This window comes from Saimiri boliviensis, chromosome 5 (genome assembly GCF_048565385.1).
Source record: "Saimiri boliviensis isolate mSaiBol1 chromosome 5, mSaiBol1.pri, whole genome shotgun sequence".
NCBI lineage: Eukaryota > Metazoa > Chordata > Mammalia > Primates > Cebidae > Saimiri > Saimiri boliviensis.
The window spans coordinates 57,365,191-57,391,389 of record NC_133453.1 but is presented as its reverse complement, the minus strand read 5'-3'; the positions used below and the strand labels follow the sequence as shown (position 1 = coordinate 57,391,389).

Below are 26,199 nucleotides of genomic sequence, written 5' to 3'. Positions count from 1 at the left end.
GTTCCTCTCCCTCTTCTTGAGAAACTCATCAAGTTGAAAATATGTTCAATTTTCTGTTAAACTCCTCTCAGCCATCATAAGAGCAGAATTGAAGGTTCACATTTTCTCCTAGCTGTGCTGCTGCTAAGATAACAAAGATAAGTAACAATGCCAGCTCCCATATACAGGTCTGACACCCCCTGTTGCCATTCCTAAAATATGGCTCCTCAGTCCAACCTTCAGACACCAGATTTTAAGGAGCTGGTTAGGATTTTATTAGGAGAAAATGGTTCTTTGTCATCTACTGAAAAAAAAAAAAAAAAAAAAAAAAAAACCTGCAGGAATATGCCTTAGCTCTTGGATGCTGAAATTCAGCTCCTGGGAATGTATCTTAAGGGAAGAAATCTGAAATAGCAGAGGCTGGTATTACATCAGCAGAATGATATTTACATCAGCACTATTTACATTAGCAAAGGAAAACCTGGAAACAACTTAAACTAAAAATAACTAAAGAGTGGGTAAATAAATTATGCTAACTCCATAAGTAAAATATTACATACTATAGCTTTATTAAATATGCTTATAAAGATTATAACAAAAAATATTTGTTATGATTTTGAATAGAAAGAACAGAGTAAAAAATAATTTTGCATTATTTTACAGATTTGTAAAAACTGAATGATGAACATAAAAGTGCTCACAGTAATTATATTGGCATAGTGAATAAAAATACTTTTTTTCTACTCTTCTTTTTATTGCCTATTCTTATGAAAAAACATTTCTTTTTAAAGCCCAGAGACATTTGCGTGCAGTGAACACAAAACATATCCTACCACCAAGGCAAAGGGATAAAACTGCCTGTCTATGACTTCATTCTCCCCTTGAAGGCTGTTCTCAATGTTCTTTTCAAGCTGATTTCATCTCTAAATACAGTCATGTGGGAGAATGTAAGAACACAGTGCATTTGGCCCTGAGACCTCTAGTTCCCAAGGAATGGCTAGAGACACTTGGCAATATTTGTCAACTATCATGAGGATCAGGCAGTTAACATTTTTATTCTTCAGTGTTAAAGATTTCATGTCTATCCCTGAGGTAGCCCTTTATCATTAATAATAAATGCTGTATTGATCCCTGTTTAACTCAGATCTCTTTTTATCATAACCTAAGGTAAAAAGGGATAGGTGGTAATATTCTTGTCCCATAAAAGAAACCAGGGTAGGAATTGTTTTCATCAAAATGACTAATGATTCTAGGCAAAGCACTGCACTAATAAACTGACTATTCATACCTTCAGAAAGCAAATCACTCTATTGCTTTTCCCGGTAAAGAAATGGGTACAACCAGCTGATTGTCTGAGGTTCACTAAGTATCACATTTTGGTAAATACACCAAATTTCAGAACCAAATTTTTCTTACTTTTTGGTTTCTGAAAATTGATTTTATCAGCTCACTGAAGAATAAAGCACTGACGATTTGATACGAGTAACATATTTTACAATAAATTTTAGCATGCATAAGCAGAAATAATTTATTACAAGAATGCAGATGTATTATTTTCTTCTCTAAGATGTCATTGAACTTGAGTTAATTCTGCTTCAAAAAAATAGACTTTAGGAGGTTAGAGTATGTAGAATTTTAGATGACAGTTACAGGCTCTTAAGAAATATTTCCACCACACTAAAATAGCATGATAAGATGCCATTGTGAATTGTAAAAATATTTCTGTATAAAGAACGTTTGTTTATTTTTTTTTCTTTGATGTTACCATTTGTTGAATGCTTACTGTGTTCCAGGCTTTTAAAAAACATGTTTTTTAAAATAATTCTCAAAGCAATTCTGGGAGATAAGCAGAATTATTATGACTGTTTTACAAAGGAGGCAAGAAGTTAACCAATTTGTCCAGAGTTAAAGTGGCATAGTTAGGATTCCAACCAAGCCTGTCTCTTTTTCCTCTAATCCTTGCTCTTGACCATGAGGCTCAGCTGGCTACCAGTGCTACCGTTTTTCTTCTCCTGGGAAAAAAATAGACTTATTGTCCAACTTTCCTTTCTCTATGAAAACTATTCTAATGAGGAATCCACTTTCTCATTGCCTCTGTCATTTCACCACTTTTCTTGACATTAACACAAGTGCTTTCATAGTAGGTCACATTTCCCAAGAATAAAAACCAGTGGCTTACTCTCGTGTTGGCTGAATTGTAAGTACACCTTACTCTAATGGCTTCACTGTTTCCAAAATACAACATATAGCAAATTTTTTCTAAAATTTCCCATTAAAAAAACATATGTAGGCCAGGCGCAGTGGCTCACACCTGAAATCCCAGCACTTTGGGAGGCCGAAGTGGGTGGATCACCTCAGGTGAGGAGTTTGAGAATGGCCTGGCCAACATGGCAAAACCCTGTCTCTACTCAAACTACAAAAATTTGCCGGTTGTGGTGGCAGGCACCTATAATCCCAGCTACTCAGGAGGCTGAGGCAGAAGAATTGTTTGAACCTGGAAGGTGGAGATTGCAGTGATCATGCCACTGCACACCAGCCTGGAGACAGAGAGAGACTCCGTCAAAAAAAAAAAAAAAAAAAAAAAAAAAAAAAAAAAAAAAAACCACAGAGCCTGTATTCCAGCAAAACTGACTGGGAGATCAGCCTGTGCAACGTGGTGAAACCCTGTCTCTACTAACAATACAAAAATCGCCTGGGAGTGGTAGTGTGTGCCTGTGATCCCAGCTACTTGGGAGGCTGAGGTGGGAGATCACTTGAACCTGGAGGGAAGAGGTTGCAGTGAGCCAAGACTGATCCACAGCACTCCAGCTTGGGTGACAGAGCCAGACCTTATTTCAAAAAAAGAAAATCTAATTGTCTCCTAACTGATATAAATTATTATTTACAGTTTGTTTGATTAAAGATCACAGATTTTAAAAAACTGACTGAAACAATGCTAACAAGATCAACTTTATTCAGTGTTTAGATAATGCCTGCATTTTATGTAAACACTCATTTAAATAATACAAATAAAATGTAAGGAAGACAGCTAAATTTGGGGCTCTAGATTCTAGGTCTCTCTTGAATAAACAAATTTATAGAATTTAATTTGTAGAATTAAGATTAAAATTGTGAGAAAAATGTTAGCATGCATAAACAGTAATAATTTATTCATATACTTTTTTTTTTTTTTGAGTGGAATTTCACTCTCTTGCCCAAGCCGGAATACAGTGGCAGGATCTTGGCTCACTGCAACCTCTGCCTCCCAGGTTTAAAGAATTCTCTTGTCTCAGCCTACCAAGTAACTGGGATTATAGGCATGTACCAGCACACCTGGCTATTTATGTTTTTGGTAGAAACAGGGTTTCACCATGTTGCCAGTCTGGTCTCAAACTTCTGACCTCAAGTGATCTGCCCGCCTTGGCCTCCCAAAGTGCTGAGATTACAGGCCTGAGACACCTCACCTGGCCTACTTATATGACTATTGGACACAAAATATGCCAAGCAGGGTGCTGCTTTTGGTGAAGGACCCAAAGATGAATAATAGCAAGTTCTCTACCCTTAGGAGTGTGCATTCTAGTGATGGAGAGGAGAAATGCACACAGAAGCTGGTATGTGATGCTCTTAATAAAATATGCACAATGAATTAATATAAAGGGTCAGAGAAAATGAAGACACATTGTCTTATTTTTCATAATTATAAAAGCCATGAAAAATGTATTTTGCCTAAAAAACAACGAATATTGAATCAAAGCAATACTTTTAAAAGCTATTTTCTAATTATTTAGAACTCTATTAAATTTATCACATACCATCTTAATAATTTTTGCTCTGAGTCAATCTAAACTCTTTATTAGACAAGTGGCTAGTGTTGCTCCTCCTCTCCCATAGATAAGATTGGGTTAAATTCAAGTATTTTTCTGTTAGAAATGAAATGAATAAATAGGTAACAGTTAAAATATATCAGTTTGGATTTGTGCAAATTATCACTGTCTTTTTTGTGATCATTCAGATAGGAAAATCACACAAAGTTCTTTCTGAAAGAATAACCATTACTTTTTAAGATTTCAAGTTATAATGGCATTTAGAGATGAAAGTTAATGATATGAACCTGTTTATGTACTTAAGCTGATTGTTAAAATGGAACTCAACCAACCAAATTGGTCTAGACAGCCTAATGAAAGCAAGATAAAATTTCTTTCGGGAGTGGGTATGGGTAAAGTAATCAAGTTATATATTTAATGTTACATAAAAATTCTACTTGTGGTTTGATTTTTATTTCAACTAACCCTTCAATTTCCAGTGGAAATTTATTTTGAAGTTTCTGTTAGACTAATTTCAGTTTACATTCCAGAAGAAACATGCCTATCTTTACTTATTAATTTTCATAGCCCTTGAAAGGTCAGTGATTCTCCATGCTCTAAAAGATCTCTGACTAATGTAGAACATACAGTTATGAGTGTAGGCAATGGTTAGAAATTCCAGTTCTGATCAGGTTGCCGAATGACATAAGGGAAAGGGGGAAGAATCCTAAAAGAGCTAAGCAGGACCCAGCTCCCAGTTTGGGTGAAATTTATGCCTCCATTCTACAAAAATGAAGAATGTTAAACATGTTTTATAGTCCTGACCCTATGAAGGCAAAATCTAAAGAAGAAAAAATGTCATAAAGGGAATTGAAAGGCACCTTCTCCTCATGTAGCCTGGGATCTAATCAGGCCAGGCTGGGAATCCCAACTCTGCCAATTAGCTGTGTCGTCTTGGACAAATAATTCCACTTTTCTAAACCTAGTTTTCCTCATTCATTAAATGGGTCAATTCTTCTTCTACAATTTCAGAGAAGCCGGAGGATTCAAAATAAAAGACATAAAGCACGTAACGGAATGTAAGGCATAGTACAGACCATCCATAAATAATAGGGTTCCAGCTCTGGTCACTTCTTGTGGCCATTGTTAAAGGAATGTGGAATTATGGAAGGAAACTCAGTTCTGGCCAGGTGCAATGGCTCACGTCTGTAATCCCAGCACTTTGGGAAGCCGAGGTGGGCGGATCACCTGAGGTTAGGAGTTTGAGACCAGCCTGGTCAACCTAGTGAAACTCTGTCTCTACTCAAAAAAAAAAAAAAAAAAAAAATTAGCCGAGCGTGGTGGCAGGCACGGGAAATCCCAGCTACTCAGGAGGCTGAAGCAGGAGAATTGCTTGAACCCAGGAGGTGGAGGTTGCAGTGAGCTGAAATCATGGCACTGCACTCCAGCCTGGGTGACAAAAAAAAAAAAAAAAAAAAAAAAAACTCAGTTCTTTAAACCTCCCTGTTCCTATTCATGGCTCCTCATACTTCTCCAGTAGTTTTGTCTCTCAAGTCAAGAAGTTGCTGCAGCTATTCAGGGCTCTGTGAAATTCAAAATTCAAGGTAATTGATCTGGCAGTGAATCTGTGGCTAGGGGGGAAAGGCATAATAAGATCCATGAACTAAAAATGGAGTTAAGGTTGTTAAAATGCATTAGGAAGTTAGGCAGAAATTTAAATACACGATTCTTGGGATAGAAGGGACAAAGTAAGAATTTTCTTGGTAATCTTTGTGTATATGTGCTGTGTCTACTAATATTTACCATATTAGAAATTAAAACATAAATTGTAAATGTTTATTCATTTAAAAATAATAATTCCATTACATATTAACACACATACTTGTGAAAAATTTTCTCCAAAATTAATGAGTAAGATGGTAGCATTTTACCTTTCTGCAAATCTCTTAATGTTTTGCTTTATAAAGGTCAACTAGGTGTTCATATCTCTGTCTGCATTCAATCTACTGTGGTACCACACATCATCACGTAGTCTGTGGAAAACTCCATTGTATATTCAACAATGAGAGTGGATAAAATAATTATCCAGAAAGTATTTTTAACCCCACAAAGCCCTGGAAGGAGTTTGCGGGTTTTCAAGAGTCCCTAGATCATACTCTATGGACCCCTGAATTAGATATAAACATCTTTGTCCCAGTGATTAAAGTATTTAAAGACAATAATTTTTTTACTTCTTAGATATCCTGGAGAATGTGGCAAACCACTACCTATAGTTCTCTTACTTCTGCAACTGTCAATAAAGTAGAAACAAAATCAAATAAAAGGTTTAACTTTGAAAATACAAAATGTAAAAACCTCCAGGTGTCCTGAAGGACCAAATCTCATGTATGATAATTTTTTAAACAAAAATTCTATATGATGTGGAATCTTTCTCACACATCTTTTGCAGTATAAATATGGCAGCTCATGCAGCCTAATTAATAGTGGGTGGCATCTTCTGCTGGCTCAGTGGCATTTTTACAAAGTGAACAAAAACAATTATTGAGGGCACATAAGAAGACAGGCATAGTGACAATATGTTTGCTGCTATTGAATTTGTGGTAATCTACCCTTTACCTTTTGTTCATAACAAAAAGAGTTACTTAACTAATTAATATTGCTAATTAATAAAACCAAAGGCATTGGTGAGAACACTTTTACAAATAGCAGATTAGGTCTTTGGGCTATAAATTTATAAATTAATCTTCATGAGAGCTAAGTCTTTTTTTTTTTTTTTTTTTTTTGAGATGGAGTCTCGCTTTGTCACTCAGGTGGGAGTGCAGTCATGTGATGTCAGCCCACTACAACCACCACCTCCCAGGTTAAGCAATTCTCCTGTTGCAGCCTCCCAACTAGCTGGGGTTACAGGCCTGTGCCACCAAGCCTGGCTAATTATTGTATTTTTCATAGAGACAGGGTTTCATCAGGTGGACAAGGCTGGTCTTGATCTTCTGACCTGAAAGAACCTGACTGCCTTGGCTTCCCAAAGCACTGGATTACAGGCATGAGCCACTGTACCAGGCTGAGGGCTAGGTCTTTTAAAAAAAATTCGTGACAGTAAACAGTTATGTTTAGTTGCAGAATATTATTGATTTCATTATTATGCAATAAAAATTTCTTACAAATGGAATAACTGCATTAAAGGATTTACTGCTAGTGACAGGAGACATACTAGATTTTGTGGTCAGTTATGCCAACAGAATTGTTAAACCTAAATCTGACTATTAAGAAAATTAAAACCTTTAAATGGAGAATGGGATAGAAGCCTATAATCAAATGTGAGAGATTGGCTATCAGGTATAACAAATCTAAAAGCCATCATCAGGTCAGGCGTTTGTACCTAGATCTAGACACATGAGAACAGTGGTTCAGTGTCTTTAAACCTCAAAGAGCGTCTTAGCACCTACTCCCTTCTCTAAAATTCTATTCCCTCCTTTAGGGACAGAAAATGGTTGTCCTATTTATGTAGCATCTCCATTCAACATTGAGTAGGATTCTCAGCACATTAGCCCAAAATTGAAATTTGAAATTTTTATTTCATCTTAATTTTGATTATGTTAATTTGGGCAAAGGCACATTCAATTGTTTGATGTTTTAAAATATTTGAGGAGGAAAATGCCCCGGAAAGAACATTTAGTAAATAAATTCCTTTAGATCTAAAACATACTAACCTAGAAGGAGTGAATCATACAACTTGAAGCTCGTTGAAATAAGTAATATATTTTTCAAGGTGACCAAAGTAAACTTTTCTGATTTAAAAAGACAATTACAGAAACAACTTCTTTTGTATTGTTTTGTTATTAACACCCCACCCATGTTCTTTCTTTGTTTTCTTGTTCTGGCTACAAAATCTGAAAAGGCACATGGCTTCTAGAGCAAGCAGAAGTTGCAGAGAACAAATAGTGGTTCCACAGTGTCTGGTTAATCAGTGAGACCAGTTACATGCTAGCAACGTGTGAAAGCCCGGGCATTCTAATTTCACACTAGTAGTAACAAAGGAGAATGAAAGAGTAAGCAGTAACTTAAATATATTTCTGTTACCTCTGCTGCTATAAAGCATCAGAGGTAACAGAAAATTCTGTATTCTCTTTAAAGCAAAATAAAGAAACCCAAAAGTAAATTTGGCAGTGAAACAATGGCTGATGCATAGCAGTAATGATCAGGCACTGTTCCGAAAGCACTTCACTTCTACAATAATCCATTGTTCATTGCACCCCACTCTATCTTTGAAGGAAGTACTAGTTTATTCCCCTGTTATATTTAAATAACCCATGGCCAAAGAAGAATTACAAGGGAAATCAGAAAATATTATGAACTGAATCAGAATAAAAACACAAGGCATTAGGATTTATGGGATGCCACTAATATAGTACTTAGAAATTTAGAACTTTAAATATTTATACCAGAAAAGAAGAAATATCTAAAATAAGTAACTTAAATTTCCAGCTCAAAAGGCAAAAAAATTTAAAAGAAGATTAAACCCAACATAATCAGGAAAAAGAAAATAATCAATAAGCTAGAAAACAGAAAAATAAAAAATTAAATCAAAAGCAGATTATTTGAAAGGATCTATAAAATGAATCAGTCAATAGTTTGATTAAGAAAAATGAGAGGAATGCTGGGAAGATGGCCGCCTAAGAACAGCTCAGGACTTCAGCTCCCAGTGAAAGTGCAGAGGAGACAGACAACAGGTGGATAAACCCACAAAAATGGGAAGAAACCAGCGTAAAAAGGATGAAAACTCCCGAAACCAGAACACCTCTCCTCCTAAAAGGGATCACAACTCCTCACCAGCAAGGGAACCAGACTGGATGGAGAAGGAGAGTGATGAAATGACAGAATCAGACTTCAGAAGGTGGGTAGTTAGAAACTACAGCGAGCTAAAAGAACATGTTCTAACCGCATGCAAAGAAAATAGGAACCTTGAAAAAAGATTGGACGAACTGCTGACGAGAATGGACAGCATAGAGAGGAGTATAAGTGAATTGATGGAGCTGAAAAACGCAACACGAGAACTTCGTGAAGCATGCACAAGCTTCAACAGCCGAATTGACCAAGCAGAAGAAAGGATATCAGAGGTCGAAGATCAACTCAATGAAATAAAAAGAGAAGGCAAGAACAGAGAAAAAAGCGCAAAAAGGAATGAACAAAATCTTCAAGAAATGTGGGACTATGTGAAAAGACCTAATCTACGTCTGATAGGTGTACCTGAATGTGATGAAGAGAATGAATCCAAGCTGGAAAATACTCTTCAGGATATTATCCGGGAAAACTTCCCCAACTTAGCAAGGCAGACCAATATTCAAATCCAGGAAATACAGAGAACACCACAAAGATATTCCTCAAGAAGAGCAACCCCAAGGCACATAATCGTCAGATTCACCAAGGTTGAAATGAAAGAGAAAATGCTAAGGGCAGCCAGAGAGAAAGGTCGGGTTACCCACAAAGGGAAGCCCATTAGACTCACAGCAGATCTCTCAGCAGAAACCCTACAAGCCAGAAGAGATTGGGGGCCAATATTCAACATCCTAAAAGAAAAGAACCTTCAACCCAGAATCTCCTATCCAGCCAAACTAAGCTTCATAAGCGAAGGAAAAATAAAATCCTTTGTGAACAAGCAAGCGCTCAGAGATTTCATCACCACCAAACCTGCTCTACAAGAACTCCTGAAAGAGGCTCTACACTTACAAAGGAACAACCAGTACCAGGCACTCCAAAAACACACCAAATGGTAAAAGAGCATCGACACAATCAAGAATCTGCATCAACTAACCAACAAAACAGCCAGGTAGCATCAAAATGACAGTATCAAAATCACACATAACAATACTATCCCTAAATGTCAATGGACTAAATGCCCCAATCAAAAGACACAGACTGGCAAACTGGATAAAAAGCCAAAACCCATCAGTGTGCTGTATCCAGGAAACCCATCTTACATGCAAGGATACACAAAGGCTCAAAATAAAGGGATGGAGGAAGATCTACCAAGCAAATGGAGAGCAAAAAAAGGCAGGAGTTGCAACTCTCATCTCTGATAAAATAGACTTTAAAGCAACAAAGATCAGAAGAGACAAAGAAGGACATTACATAATGGTAAAAGGATCACTGCAACAAGAAGAGCTAACGATCCTAAATATATACGCACCCAATACAGGAGCACCCAGATACATAAGGCAAGTTCTCAATTACCTACAAAGAGACTTAGACTCCCACACAATAATAGTGGGAGACTTTAACACCCCACTGTCAATATTAGACAGATCATCCAGACAGAAAATCAACAAGGATATCCAGGACCTGAACTCAGACCTGGAACAAGCAAACCTAATAGACATTTACAGAACTCTCCACCCCAAATCCACAGAATATACATTCTTCTCAGCACCACATCACACCTACTCTAAAATTGACCACATAATTGGCAGTAAATCACTCCTCAGCAAATGCAAAAGAACAGAAATCATAACAAACAGTCTCTCAGACCACAGTGCAATCGAGTTAGAACTCAGAATGCAGAAACTAACTCAGAATCACACAGCTTCATGGAAACTGAACAACTTGCTCTTGAATGTTGACTGGATAAACAATGAAATGAAGGCAGAAATAAAGATGTTCTTAGAAACCAATGAGAACGAAGACACAACATACCAGAATCTCTGGGACACATTTAAAGCAGTCTCTAGAGGAAAATATATAGCAATGAGTGCCCACATGAGAAGAAAGGAGAGGTCGAAAATTGACACCCTATCATCAAAATTGAAAGAGCTAGAGGAGCAAGATCAAAAAAACTCAAAACCTAGCAGAAGACAGGAAATATCTAAGATCAGAGCAGAACTGAAGGAAATAGAGACACAAAAAACTCTTCAAAAAATCAATAAATCCAGGAGCTGGTTTTTTGAAAAGATCAACAAAATAGACAGACCACTAGCCAGATTAATAAAAAAGAAAAGAGAGAATAACCAAATTGATGCAATAAAAAACGATAAAGGGGATATCACCACAGATTCCACAGAAATCCAAACCATCATCAGAGATTATTACAAACAACTCTATGCACATAAACTAGTAAACCTGGAAGAATTGGATAAATTCCTGGACACCTGCACCCTCCCAAGCCTAAACCTGGAAGAAGCCAAAACCCTGAATAGACCAATAACATGGTCTGAAGTCGAGGCAGCAATAAAGAGCCTACCACCCAAAAAAAGCCCAGGTCCAGATGGGTTCACAGCGGAATTCTACCAGACATACAAAGAGGAGCTGATACCATTCCTTCTGAAACTATTCCAGACAATCCAAAAAGAGGGAATTCTTCCCAAATCATTTTACGAGACAAACATCATCCTGATACCAAAACCCGGCAGAGACTCAACAAGAAAAGAAAATTTCAGGCCAATATCCATGATGAACATAGATGCAAAAATCTTCAATAAAATACTGGCAAACCGATTGCAACAGCATATCAAAAAGCTCATCCACCATGATCAAGTAGGATTCATCCCGGGGATGCAAGGCTGGTTCAACATACGCAAGTCCATAAACGTAATTCACCACATAAACAGAACCAAAGACAAAAACCACATGATTATCTCGATTGATGCAGAGAAGGCTTTTGACAAAATTCAACAACCCTTTATGCTAAAAACCCTCAATAAACTAGGTATTGATGGAACGTATCTCAAAACAATAAAAGCTATTTACGACAAACCAACAGCCAATATCATACTGAATGGGCAAAAACTGGAAGCATTCCCTTTGAAATCTGGCACTAGACAAGGATGCCCTCTCTCACCACTCCTATTCAATATAGTACTGGAAGTTCTAGCCAGAGCAATCAGGCAAGAAAAAGAAATAAAGGGTATTCAAATTGGAAAGGAGGAAATCAAATTGTCTCTATTTGCAGATGACATGATTGTATATCTGGAAGACCCCATCATCTCAGCCCAAAATCTCCTGAAACTGATAAACAACTTCAGCAAAGTCTCAGGATACAAAATCAACGTGCAAAAATCACAAGCATTCCTATACACCAGTAATAGACTTCAAGAGAGCCAAATCAAGAACGAACTGCCATTCACAATTGCTACAAAGAGAATAAAGTACCTAGGAATACAACTAACAAGGAACGTAAAGGACCTCTTCAAGGAGAACTACAAGCCATTGCTCAATGAAATAAGAGAGGATACAAACAGATGGAGAAACATTCCATGTTCATGGTTAGGAAGAATCAACATTGTGAAAATGGCCATACTGCCCAAAGTAATTTACAGATTCAACGCTATTCCCATCAAGCTACCAATGACCTTCTTCACAGAACTGGAAAAAAACACCTTAAACTTCATATGGAACCAAAAGAGAGCCCGCATAGCCAAGTCAACTCTAAGCAAAAAGAACAAAGCAGGAGGCATCACACTACCGGACTTCAAACTATACTACAAGGCTACAGTAATCAAAACAGCATGGTACTGGTACCAAAACAGAGATATAGACCAATGGAACAGAACAGAGGCCTCACAGGAAAAACAACATACCCACAACCATCTGATCTTCGACAAACCTGACAAAAACAAGCAATGGGGAAAGGACTCCCTGTTTAATAAATGGTGTTGGGAAAACTGGCTAGCCATGTGCAGAAAGCAGAAACAGGACCCCTTCCTGACACCTTACACCAAAATTAACTCCAGATGGATTAAAGACTTAAACATCAGACCTAACACCATAAAAACCTTAGAGGAAAATCTAGGCAAAACCATTCAGGACATAGATGTAGGCAAAGACTTCATGACCAAAACGCCAAAACCAATGGCAACAAAAGCCAAAATAGACAAATGGGACCTAATCAAACTCCACAGCTTCTGCACGGCAAAAGAAACAGTCAGTAGAGTGAATCGGCAACCAACAGAATGGGAAAAAATTTTTGCAGCCTACCCATCTGACAAGGGGCTGATATCCAGAATTTACAAAGAACTAAAGCAGATCTACAAGAAAAAAACAAACAAGCCCATTCAAAAATGGGCAAAGGACATGATCAGGTACTTTACAAAAGAAGACATACAGGAGGCCAACAAACATATGAAAAAATGCTCATCATCACTGGTCATCAGAGAAATGCAAATCAAAACCACATTGAGATACCATCTCACACCAGTTAGAATGGCGATCATTAAAAAATCGGGAAACAACAGATGCTGGAGAGGATGTGGAGAAATAGGAACACTTCTACACTGTTGGTGGGAATGTAAATTAGTTCAACCATTGTGGAAGACAGTGTGGCGATTCCTCAAGGACCTAAAAATAGAAATCCCATTTGACCCAGCAATCCCATTACTGGGTATATATCCAAAGGATTATAAATCATTCTACTACAAGGACACGTGCACACGAATGTTCATTGCAGCACTGTTTACAATAGCAAAGACCTGGAACCAACCCAAATGCCCAACGATGATAGACTGGATAGGGAAAATGTGGTACATATACACCATGGAATATTACGCAGCCATCAAAAAGGATGAGTTCACGTCCTTTGTAGGGACATGGATGAACCTGGAAACCATCATTCTCAGCAAACTGACACAAGAGCAGAAAATCAAACACCGTATATTCTCACTCATAGGCGGGTGCTGAACAATGAGATCACAAGGACACAGGGAGGGGAGCACTACACACTGGAATCCGTTGGGGGGAAATGGGGGAGGGGCGGGGGGTGGGGAAGTGGGAAGAGATAGCATGGGGAGAAATGACAGATACAGGTGAGGGGACGGAAGGCAGCAAACCACACTGCCATGTGTGTACCTATGCAACAATCTTGCATGTTCATCACATGTACCCCGAAACCTAAAATGCAATAAAATAAAATAAAATAAAATAAAATAAAATAAATAAAAATAAAAAAAATAAAAAAAGAAAAAAAAAGAAAAAAATTAAAAAAAAAAAAAATGAGAAAGAGCAGAAACAAATAACCAATGTCAAGAATGAAACGTGAACATCACTACATATTCACCAGATGCTAAAGGATAATAAAGGAACTGTATAAACAATTTGATAGTAATAAATATGACAATGTAGATGAAATGGACAAATTACTTAAAAGACACAAATTACTAACACTGACTCCATAAGAAATAGAAAATCTGAATGGCCCTATATCTAGCAAAGTAATTGCATATATAATTTTTAAATCATATAAAAACCTTCTCATGAAGAAAACTCCAGGTGGATTCACCATGGATTCTATCAAATACTTAAGGGAAAAATAAAATCAACCTCTCTCTGCAAGTAAAGGAGAAGAGTACACTTCCTGACTCATTTTATGAAGCCAGCATTACCCCCATATCAAAAGTACAGTCTAGGTAGAAGTAAAATTAAATTGTGGTTATTAGCAGCTGGGAATGTTAGCAGGGAAGAGAGAATAAGGAGTGGCTGGTTAAAAGATGCAAAGTTACAGCTAGATAGGATGACCAACTTTTAGTGTTCTATGGTATGTAGAGTAACTATAGTTAACAATAATTTATTGTATATTTTCAATAACTGGAAGAGAAAATTTTGAATGTTCCCAACACAAAGAAATAATAAATGATTAAGGTGATGGATATGCTATTTACCGATTTGATCATTACATATTGTATACATGTACCAAAATATCACTCTGTACCCCATAAATACATACAATTATTACATGTCAATTAAAAATACACAGTTTAGAACTAGGTTGCCCAAATTCAAATTCCAGTTCTACCCCCACTAGCTTTACAACTCACCTTCATGATTCAATTATCTCCCACCAGGTCTCTCCCACAACACATGGGAATTATGGGAGCTATGATTCAAGATGAGATTTGGGTAGGGACACAGCCAAACCCTATCAATAGGTTATTATGTTACTATGAAAAAATTCTATGAAAATAACACCTCTGCTAACTTAAGTAAATGCCATCAAAAACATTTCCATTAACTGACTTTGGTGTCCTTTGTGGACTCCAGATCTACACTGCCTGTATTAGTCAGTTTTCACACTGCTCTACAGAACCTCCCTGAGACTGGGTAATTTATACAGAAAAGAGGTTTAATTGTCTCACAGTTCTGCATGGCTGAGGCAGCCTCAGGAAACTTACAGTCATAGTGGAAGGTGAAGGAGAGACAAGCACCTTCTTCACTAGCCCATCAGATCTCTGAGAACTCACTCACTATCACAGAACAGCATGGGGGAAACAGCCCCCATGATTCAATCACCCCCTACCAGGTCCCTCCCTCAACACATGGGGATTACAGTTCGAGATGATATTTGGGTGGGAACATAGAGCCAAATCATATTACTGCCTATGTTGGAACCCAAATTTTACCACTAACAGTGTGACATTGGCAAGTGGCTAAACCTCTCTGTGTCAGTTTCATCAGTAAAACTGACTTAATAACAGCATTTACCTCATATGGTTGTTGTGACAATTAAGTATATTAATATAACTAAAGTACTTAAAATAGTATCTGAGATTTATGAAGCAGATGTAAGTTTTGGTTATTTTGATGATCATTATTTCACACTGATCAAAAAGACATGAACCATAGGTTATGTTCCCATGTCATCTATTTACATTTGAGTGTCTTTGGGCAAGTCACTCATCAGTCTACCTGAGCCTCAGTTTCCTCCTCTATGAATTGAAGAAATAGACTTTACGACCTCAAAGATTCTACCTGATTCTAAAATTCCAAGTCTTTTGAGAAATTCTTTTTTAAGAAAAATTTAGAAACACCCAGCTTTCCTCTAATTCTCCTTTAAGCACTTCAGCCCCAAATTAAGTCTTTTCGAACCATATTGTTCATGTAACTCATTTGACAAATAGAATATTTCTACATATCAATTGTCTGTTGTTCACCTTCTCCCACTGGGCTAGACATAATAAACTTTAGGAATAAAGGTCCACTCTTACTTCTCTGTACATAATAAATATTTATTCTTCATTTCATCCTAATGCATGTATTGAATACATGCCAAGCACTGTTCTAGCTAGGTACTGAAGGAAAGATAAACAAAACCAGATTCTTGATCTCAAATAATTCTGTATGGTAGACCAACCAATGAAATGTAATTTTAATATATTGTGATAAATGCAATAGTAAAGGATGGAGTGATCAAATATGCTTAGATGGAACTTACAAAATGTTTTTTCAGAAGAAACATAAACTAGATCTTGAAAGATGAGTAGCATTTTTCCAGATGAAACTTAAAAAAATGAAATGAAATGGTTTCTTTGTTGTAACATATTTTGTACATATATGATGGTGCTGTTGTATTGAGTTTTGACTTCTTATACTGAGACTGGCAAGGCCTTCATTTCCCTGAAGCAAGTGGACATCCTTGATGTCAATTATTTGAAGTAGAGATGTGTCTTCAAACATCTTTCTCTCTCCCAACATGCCCAATTTATCACCAAATCCTATTACATTCTATTTTTTAATTTTAAAATATTTAATTGACAAAAACTGTATATATTCAACATATACAATATGATTAGATATACATTCTATACTGATTACCACAGTTGAATGAATTACCACATCAATCGCCAGTCACTTAGTTGCTGGTATGTGTGTGTTTGGGGGAAGAAGAAGGTGAGGACACTTAAAAGCTTCTCTCTTACCAAATGAAAGAAAACAATATATTATTAACTATAGTCACTATGCTGTACAATAGATCCCCAGAACATATTAATCTTACAACTTAAAGTTTGTTGTTTTTGACCACCATCTCTCCATTTCCCCCTCCACCCCATCCCCTGGAAACCACTGTTTTATTCTTTGCTTCCATGAGTTTTACTTTTTTAGAGTCTACAGATAAGTATGATTATACAATATTTGCCTTTCTGTATTTGGATTATTTCAGTTAGTATAGGTAATGTTTTTCACATTTATCTATGTTGTTACAAATAGCAGGATTTCCTTCTTTTTTATGGCTGAATAATATTCCATGGTATATACATCACATTTTCTTTATTCATCCATCAAGGAATACTTAAGTTGTCTTCATATCTTGGCTAACGTGAATATTGCTGCAGTAAACATGGGCTCCATTTTTTTCTTCTGTCTGTTTATTTCTCCACATCTATGCTAACTCTACCCTAGTTCAAGCCATCCTCATCTCTCACCTGGGCTATTTCAGTAGTAACATAGCCAGTTTTCCTTTATCTTCCATTGCTTTCCTCTAACATATTCTTCAAAATTTAGCTAAAACAATTATCAAAAAATAATCATGCCCTTCCCCATCTTCAGTAATTAAGACCAAAACCATGAGAAGAGGCTGGAGCAGTGTCAGAGCCCAACCAGTGTGAGGAGAGTATTCATACAACGGGGAGAGAGTGAATCACTGTGTATTGGAATCCTTTGAGAATGAGATATACGTCCTTGCCAGAAAACACCCTGGAATGGGTTGGAACCTGAGTGGAGTAAGCAGAGCATCTGCTCAGGTGAGCAGTGCAGTATAAGGTGTGGGAACCCAAGTGTGAAGAGGGGGGAAATCACACAGGGGAGGTGGGGAGCATCAGGAATGGAAGATTGGTTATGTACACATACTCATTCAGTGATAATGGGAATCAGTTTTCTTATTGTCAGAGAGAAGAGCTACATGTATAGAAAGTACAATAAATCTGTAGTACAACCAATCTGATACCTGTGATACTACATTGCAATTGAAAATACTGGTGTAAACTCACAGTTTTATACATACGTAAATGTGGAAGTACATATGTATGAGTATGTGTGTATATATACATACATATATTCTCTATCTGTGTCCACTGAGAAGGCCTGGAAGCAACAGCAACCCCATGCTATGATGCATGCCTAGCACCTAGGTCTTGCTGTGTAAATACCATTCTTCAAAGGAACCAAAGCTTCTTAGAGAAATGGCTAGCATAATGGCTGAGCCAGGAAAAGTCCTGGATGAGCCTGGAACATCTTATTGTGCACTAAAACAAGCAAAGAATGATGGAATTGTCAAAAGGGCACAAAAGCCAGCTTGAAAGAATTCTCATTGGTCAAATATAGAACTATTTAAACATCTAAATAAATCTACCATTTATGGATTTTAACCCACTGAATAAATTAAGAATCCATGAATCCATAATAATATAAATAAATTGAAAGTTTGATAAGGAATAGAATATGTTCATAGAGTCTCAAAGTACTTCCCATAAAGCACTTATTAATTACAAAAGGAAAAATGTAACATTGCAGTAGAAAAGCCTCTCAGACATCTCTATAATGAAGCAATCTAAGGTAAAAGTACCAACAATGAGACAAATCAAAATCTGGGGCCTTCAAGGGATAAAACATAGGGTCGATTCTTCCCAAATGCATAACCTAAATCTATTCATGAGGAAACATCAGACAAATTGACACAGAAAGACATCTACAAAATAATTGGCCTGTATCCTTCACAAGTGTCAAAATCTAAAAAGTCAAGGAAAAACTGAAAAACTGAGGGAGCCTGAAAAATATCAGGACACTGAATTTAAACAAGTAGCTGCTGGCTAGATCTTTGTACTGCAAAGACATTATTGGGACAATTGGCAAGACCTAATCGGGGTCTGAGGATTAGATGATAATAAGACATTAATGTTAATTTCTGGATTTTGATGATTGTGTTTTGGTTATGTAGGAGAATGTCCTTGTTTTTAAAAAATATAAACCAGTTTTGTGAGTTAACGAGACAAGAAGTTAACGACTTACTCTCAAGTGGCTGAGGAAACAAAATTTTTGTTCTATACATTTAATATTCTCGTAACTGAAATTTTTTCCAATTTTTAAAAAGTAAAGTAATAATTAAATACATTACACTGTTTAAACTCTCCTATGGCTTCCCATTGCTCGTAGAAAAAGGCCCAAATTCCTTAAAATAAACTACACCTTGTCTCTGTCTACTTTTGCATTCCCATTTTGTTGACTCTCTCCTTTTGGCTTGCTACATTCTGGTGTTCTTTTTGTTCCTTTAACACCTATGCTCTTTTGAAGTACAATAAATATGCACTTGCTGTTCAATCTGCCTGTAATATTCCCTCGTATTTTGCCCATATATGTTAAATTTCTTCTTTTTTATTTTTATTTTTAGTAAGACCTTTGAAAAACCTCTGCCCCTAGAGTAGGTCACAACATCACAACTCTATGTATTCTTCTTTCATAATTACAGATTTGTTTGAATAATTGATATGTCCTCTATTATCCTAGTTCTTGAGGGCAGAGCTATGTCCTTGCTCACCACAGCAACCCCATTGACCTAACCCAGAGAACGATAAACTATTTTAATTAATAAATGAACTATGTAAGATTAATCAATCCATCTGTGCTTCTGACTCCATCCCACTCATACCTGTGGCCTCTCTCTTTTTTGGCTTCTACTCAGCTTATAAACTTGCTCAAGTCTTTCCAAGCCTAAAGCATTTCCTCTTTTGAATCCACATCCTCTTCTAGTTACATGACAGTTTCCTTCCTTCTCTTTTCACCCAAACTTTGAACAGAGTATATATACTTGCTATTGCCACTTCCTCAGCTCAGTTCCTAGCCAATCTCCAGTCTACTACACTCTAATGTCAAGCCTTACCATCCACCAAAATTCTGCTAAGGTCCCTATAACCTCCTAGTTGCCAGACCTAATTAACAAGTTGTAGTCAGTATCTTATCTGACCCACTTTAACTTCCTTCATATTAAGTTCTTTCTGTCCATCTCTGATCATCTCTTTTTGACATCCTGTATGGGCTCTTCTTCTTCATCCTATTTCTCAAATTAACATTTTTTCATTCGAAAAATATTTATATAGTACCTATCTTATAGTAAGAACACCTGGAGACATAACAGTAAATAAAGTGAACAAAAATCCACCTTCATGAAGCTTAGATTATTTTTCCGTGTGTGCTTTCATGCTTGAGGTTAGAATTTCCCAAGTTTTAATCCTTGGCCCACAGCTTATTCTGCACACTTTCTTTGGGTGATCTTAGATTGTCCTCCTATTTTTACTCCAATCTAGATATTACCTATTAATTTTATACAGGATATATTCACTAAGACATAATCTGGGAACCTTGAACTAGATATGCCCAAATCAGAACCCTTTATCTTTTCCCTAAACAGATCTTCATTGAGTGGGTAGTATTCAGCTACGTGAAATCAGAAGTTAACCATTAAATCGTTCCTTTAACGCCCATATCCAACCAATCACCATCTCTTACCTTTCTTTTTTTTTTTTTCAAGACGGGGAATCTTGATCTGTCGCCCAGGCTGGAGTACAGTGGTATGATCTTGGCTCACTGCAACCTCTGCCTCCCAGGTTCAAGGTATTCTGCCTCAGCCTCCCCAGTAGCTGGGATTACAGGGCCGCGTCACCATGTCCGGCTAATTCTTGTATTTTTAGTAGAGATGGGTTTTCACCATCTTGGCCAGGCTGGTCTGGACCTCTTGACCTCAAGTGATCCACCTGCCTCAGCCTCCCAAAGCGCTGGGATTACAAGTGTGAGGCACCACGCCCGGCCCACCATCTCTTAAATCATTTACCTTAATTGTCTAACATTCTCCTGTTCTTTCTCCAGTTTTGTATGCTTTTCATCTTCTCTCCAATAGCTGCCAGAATGATCAAAAATACAATCTCAGTCTCTTTTTTAAAAGCGTCCTCATCACCTAAGAGAAATATATGTCTTCACCTTGGCATAAAAACCCGTCTGTAATCTGGTCCCTGCTTAATTTTCCAGTTTCGTTTGTTTTTCCATTTAACATTTTGCTCGTTACAGTGTGTCGTAACGCTTAACATGATAGTCTCTAAAGCCAGGTTGCTTAGGTGTCAATCCCAGCTCTCAGATAGTTGCCTCAATTTCTTCCAATGGGAAATGGGTATAACAGCCACTATCTTGTAAGATTATTTGGAGGGTTGAATGAGTTACCACATGTGTGCTTAGACCAGGTCCTGAGACATATCATCTACTATTACATCAGGCTGCTTCTAATATTTTTGCCTTTGTTCATTCTACTTCCTCTTCTTTCCTACCACTTAATTAGCTTTGCCATAATCCTGGATAGTCTTCCAAGTTTTTAGAAGGTGACACTTGATTTACTCCCCAGAAACTTTTACCAATCACAACTTTTTTTATGTTAGGGCTGATGTTACACGCAGGTATCCTCTAGGCATGATGTTTTCTCTTTTAAATATAGAAAATGTAGTAAATATAAGCACTTCAATTGTTATATTGCTGTGGGTCAAAATGCAGTTTCTGTACCATAGCAGTAGGATGTAACGGTAAGAGAGGCGAACACGGATAACTTCCCAGTTTCTAGCTTGTATGACTCAGAAGCCAGGAAATACTGTGGAAGTCTCAAATGTTTGTTGACACACACGCTCACACAAAATTGTATTCTAATTTCCTTGAAGTTTCCTACTGCCTCTTCAGTTCGCTAGTGTGATATTGCAATCAGTGTCTCTTGAGGCAGGTTCTCTTTTCTCCACCAAACTTCGCCTTTCGGCCTCACCCAAACATCACCCAGACAAATCCTCCAAAGCTCCGTCTTCCTCTCGAAAGAGTCTCCCGGAACTCAACCCCAAATCCCGCCCTCCAGTTTCCCCGTCACCCTAGCAACGGAAGCAGGAAGAGGCGGGCTTCGCCGTCCACAGTCCCCGCCCGCGGCGGGCGGCAGCCGCACTGGTGGGGGTGGGGGCGCGGGCGTCTTGGACGCGGCACGTCCCCAAGGTCCGGGTTGGAGCCGGAGCCAGAGCCGGATCCCGCGCACAGGGCCACGTCAACCTAAACCTACACCGCCCTCTCTACCCTGCCTACGCGGTCTCTAAGCCCGCAACGGGTCTCCCAGGCAGCGTCCTCCACGCCTTTCCCACAATGCTCCGCGCCAGGCTCCGCCCCGGCTCGCTGTGGAGACCGGCGCGTGAGGAGCCGACCGGTTCCCGGCCGCGCGCTAGTAGTCGCGGTTGTGGCTGATCTTCCCCAAACCGTGCGCGGCGGCCGGGCAGTCGGAGAGGGCGTGTGTTACTCTCCCGCACGCGGTGCTTGGGTTCGGCCAGGCGGGGACGGCCGCCAGAGTTTGAGGATGGGAGAGTAGCTACAGGAAGCGACCCCGCGCTGGCAAGGTGGGCATGGGCCCGGGACCAGGGCTCTGCTGGAGCCGGTGGTGGCCTGGGCCCTCTGTCAGGGAGGGGCGGAATGGCTGCGCGCCGGAACCTCCGTCCCACTGCGCTCCTGTGACCCGAGTATTGTGTTCTCGCTCCCCGTCTTCCTCCTCCCTGTTTTCCACCCCACACTTCCTCTGCCCAGCCGTTCCCTCTCAGTTATCGGCTCCCTTCTCCCTGAGTCCGGCCTGAGACTTCAGACACCAGCAACCCCTGACAGCCCCGTTCCCCAGCGTCTCCATCTTTCCCCTCCCCTGTCCCACTCTGCAGTGGTAGCAGCGCGAAGGCGTTCGCCTTGCATGCACCTGGCGCTTGCACCTGCCGCGTAGCACGGGCCACGGGCAGTTCGGCCACACCCACGCTGAGAACGGCCCCTGAGCTAGGAACAGCTTACCCAAAGTGTTGATTGAGACTGTGTCCTCTCTTTTTCTGATGGTTTTCTTATTTGGATACTTGTTAATCTCTGCATCATTGTATTTTTCAAAGGTGTGTTTTTGTGGACTGAAAAGGAGTATTAGAAATGACCTGAAGACCGTTCACAGGTAAGGAGAAAAATTTAAAGATACACATTTAGGTTTCAATGAAAAAAGGAGAAACTGAAGTGCAAGGAGAGTTAGATTTTTCAAAGCATGACGGATCTTTGGAACTAAGATACAGCAGTTGAAATATGATATGATGAAGTAATGATTGTTTTTACCCTGCAGAGAGCATGTCTAACCAATTCCCTTCTCTTTTTGTTTTTGCTTACACCAAACATCAACTTTGCAATAAAATTACACTGTTAACTTACAATTGTTATTCTACTGTTTTAGAAAATGGTCTCTACTTAAATTCAATGTAAGCACCTTCTGAGAAAACTCCCGGAAAAAGACTGCTGTGTAGATTGTTCATTACAACAGTATACTTCTCTGCCATTTTTGGTAGGGTTATATGAAAAGTAAAGAACTCTATTTCTTTCTAGTCCTTCCCAAACAAGTGAATCCTGTTGAAAATGAAAATTAGACAGCTTTAGCGGGTAGAGGAGTAGCTAAAAGGAAGAGGTATAAAAGGCAACGCTAAAACTGGGTAAACAGAGGAAAGATAAATAGCTTATTGCCACCTTTGTGTTCTGATGCTCCTCAGGTCTTTTCTCAATGTATAAATTGCTGAGTGTGTGTGTTCTAGCTAGCTGCTACCACTCATGACCTTTTATCTGCTATCTTCAGTGATTTCACCAATCTAGCTACATGAATGTAAGAAACTGAAAAATAGAGCGTGGGGCATTCACACTGATTTGCCATTTAAAGGAAATTGTATTGCTGACGATGTTCTTTGATAAATTGTGCTGTTAGTGTTTAGTTCAAAATGTATTTTTTTTTTTTTTTTGAGACGAAGTTTTTTTTTGCTCTTGTTACCCAGGCTGGAGTGCAATGGCGCGATCTCGGCTCACCACAACCTCCGCCTCCTGGGTTCAGGCAATTCTCCTGCCTCAGCCTCCTGAGTAGCTGGGATTACAGGCACGCGCCACCATGCCCAGCTAATTTTTTGTATTTTTAGTAGAGACGGGGTTTCACCATGTTGACCAGAATGGTCTCGATCTGTCGACCTCGTGATCCACCCGCCTTGGCCTCCCAAAGTGCTGGGATTACAGGCTTGAGCCACCGCGCCCGGATCAAAATGTATTTTAACTGCCTGCTTTCCTTTCTTAGATTAACATTTTTGGGAACAAATTTGTGATGCTTGATTCACCCTTGAAGTTACGTGGACAGAAGTTCTCAAATTTGCATATTACATCAACTGGAACCAGCAGTGAATCTTAATGTTCACTTAAATCAGAACTTGCATAAGAAAAAGAATGGGAGTCTGGTTAAATCAAGATGACTATCTCAGAGACTTGAAAAGGATCATTCTCTGTTTTCTAATAGTGTATATGGCCCTTTTAGTGGGCACAGATCAGGATTTTTACAGTTTGCTTGGAGTATCCAAAACTGCAAGCAGTAGAGAAATAAGACAAGCTTTCAAGAGGTTGGCATTGAAGTTGCATCCTGATAAAAACCCGGTAGGTAAACATTTGTTTTCAAAATATTTGGTTGTATTTTGATACATTTTGATATTTACTTATATTTTAAATGATCAAATGCTTAAGAATCATTATATGTCAAAATTATAATTCAACTTGTATGCTAGAAACAAAAACAGCAAAATGTTCTGGTTTACTTTGAATCCTGTGAAGGAATGTCAGTTCCAAAAATTCAGTTCCCTCTTAATTTGTAAATGAATTTCCAACAATTGTATTAAAGACGTTAACACCCAAACTGTAATAATCTGTGAAATAGTTGAAGTAGTTTCCTTAGTAAAATAGGTTAAGATCAAGTATTTTACAACAGTAACAAAAAAATATTTATTTAAAACTCAGGGTATGACTTGCTAAAAATGGAAATAATAGCTAATAAAAGCATGTTTTAACTTTCACTATTTTCCCATGCACAAGTCCACAAACTAGAGTTAGAAAGTTTTGTAAATACTTGAGAGCAGCTGATTATAATTTCAGTCATAAATATTTGTATATCCAATAATGTAAATCTTTCAAAACTAAATTCGCTTTAATTTTTACGGTTTTTTGGCCGGGCACGGTGGCTCAAGCCTGTAATCCCAGCACTTTGGGAGGCCGAGGCTGGTGGATCACGAGGTCGAGAGATCGAGACCATCCTGGTCAACATGGTGAAACCCCGTCTCTACTAAAAATACAAAAAATTAGCTGGGCATGGTGGCACATGCCTGTAATCCCAGCTACTCAGGAGGCTGAGGCAGGAGAATTGCCTGAACCCAGGAGGCGGAGGTTGTGGTGAGCCAAGATCGCGCCATTGCACTCCAGCCTGGGTCTGGGTAACAGGAGCGAAACTCCGTCTCAAAAAAAAAAAAAAAAAAAAAAATTTTTATGGTTTTTTAAATTTATTTGATTATTTCTTTATGAGATTTAGTGTTCATCATTAACAAGGAGAAATCATAGTATAATTTTTTCTAAGTAAAAGTTTTAAAATAGGATTATTTTATTTCAGTACATAAAGCTGAGGAAGAGAAACAATACTTCTTTAAAACATTTGTTTAGTGGACTATCTTTTCCTGAGATCTGCATTCTATTTAAGATTTTTATTTGTTTAAAGTTTCCATATGAGGGATGGTAGCTCTTCTACCTCCCAAGTATTATTTAAATGAAGGCATCCTTCAGGAACACATTTTATGAAACACAGTAACAAGGAAGAAACATTTCCAATCCAATTTTGGATTGTTTCGTTTTGTTTTGCTGAGAATGGTTCTCACTGTCTTGCCCAGACTAGAGTGCAGTGACACCATCTTGGATCTCTGCAACTTCCACCTCCCTAGCTCAAGCGATTCCCCTGCCTCCACCTCCTAAGTAGCTGGGATCACATGCTGGGATCACAGGCATGCATCACTACTGCCCGGCTAATTTTTTTATTTTTAGTAGAAACGGCTTCACCATGTTGGCCAGGCTGGTCTCGAACTTCTAACCTCAAATGATCCACCCTCCTTGGCTTCCCAAAGTGCTGGGATCAGTTTTGGGTTATTTTCTGATACCGGCTTTTATGTAATTTTCTGATCAATTGGAGCACATCGTTTTTTCAATTAATAAGTTGATTTTCCCTCAAATAGAAAAATAACCTACAAATTTATTGATTTATAATTGTTATAGTAGTGATAAGTATTTACGAAATTAAGGTTTCAACAGGCTTATGAATTTCACTCAGCTGCATTTTTTGGGAAGAATAACTCATATCATCTGGTAACGTCTGTCAACCTTTTGAAGAGTCTATTATTTCATTGCTTTTCTTACTCTTTTTTTTTTTTTTTTTTGTATTACTTTTTTAGAAAATATTTCATTTCAACCCATGGTAACTCATGTCATGTTATATTACCCCTCCTCATGTTGGTATGTGGTCTTCCAGAAATTACTAGATTAATTAAACCTACATATATGTTCTGAAGAAACTTAGATTGTGTCTCTGAAATAATTGTATTATATCTAATATTTTTTAACAGAATAACCCAAATGCACATGGTGATTTTTTAAAAATAAATAGAGCATATGAAGTACTCAAAGATGAAGATCTACGGAAAAAGTATGACAAATATGGAGAAAAGGGACTTGAGGATAATCAAGGTGGCCAGTATGAAAGCTGGAACTATTATCGTTATGATTTTGGTAAGGTAATATGATATTACTTATGAAATGTTTTTTATCTGAG

At 38.1% G+C, this 26,199-nt stretch overlaps 2 protein-coding genes across 2 annotated transcripts in view; one reads left to right on the top strand and one right to left on the bottom strand.

Moving 5' to 3' along the window:
* Positions 1-21,376, bottom strand: part of PDE1A (phosphodiesterase 1A) — a 524,243-nt gene extending 502,867 nt beyond the window's left edge. Inside the window, exon 1 of the mRNA XM_074399385.1 lies at positions 20,019-21,376. The gene's annotated coding sequence lies outside the window, so the exon portion shown is untranslated. The remainder of the gene's footprint in view (positions 1-20,018) is intronic.
* Positions 21,377-21,683: 307 nt separating this feature from the next.
* Positions 21,684-26,199, top strand: part of DNAJC10 (DnaJ heat shock protein family (Hsp40) member C10) — a 55,526-nt gene continuing 51,010 nt past the window's right edge. Inside the window, exons 1-4 of the mRNA XM_003921795.4 lie at positions 21,684-21,916; positions 22,442-22,497; positions 23,644-23,993; positions 25,994-26,156. Of these exons, the coding sequence (XP_003921844.1) occupies positions 23,790-23,993; positions 25,994-26,156 (367 nt within the window). The 5' untranslated portion in view covers positions 21,684-21,916; positions 22,442-22,497; positions 23,644-23,789. The remainder of the gene's footprint in view (positions 21,917-22,441; positions 22,498-23,643; positions 23,994-25,993; positions 26,157-26,199) is intronic.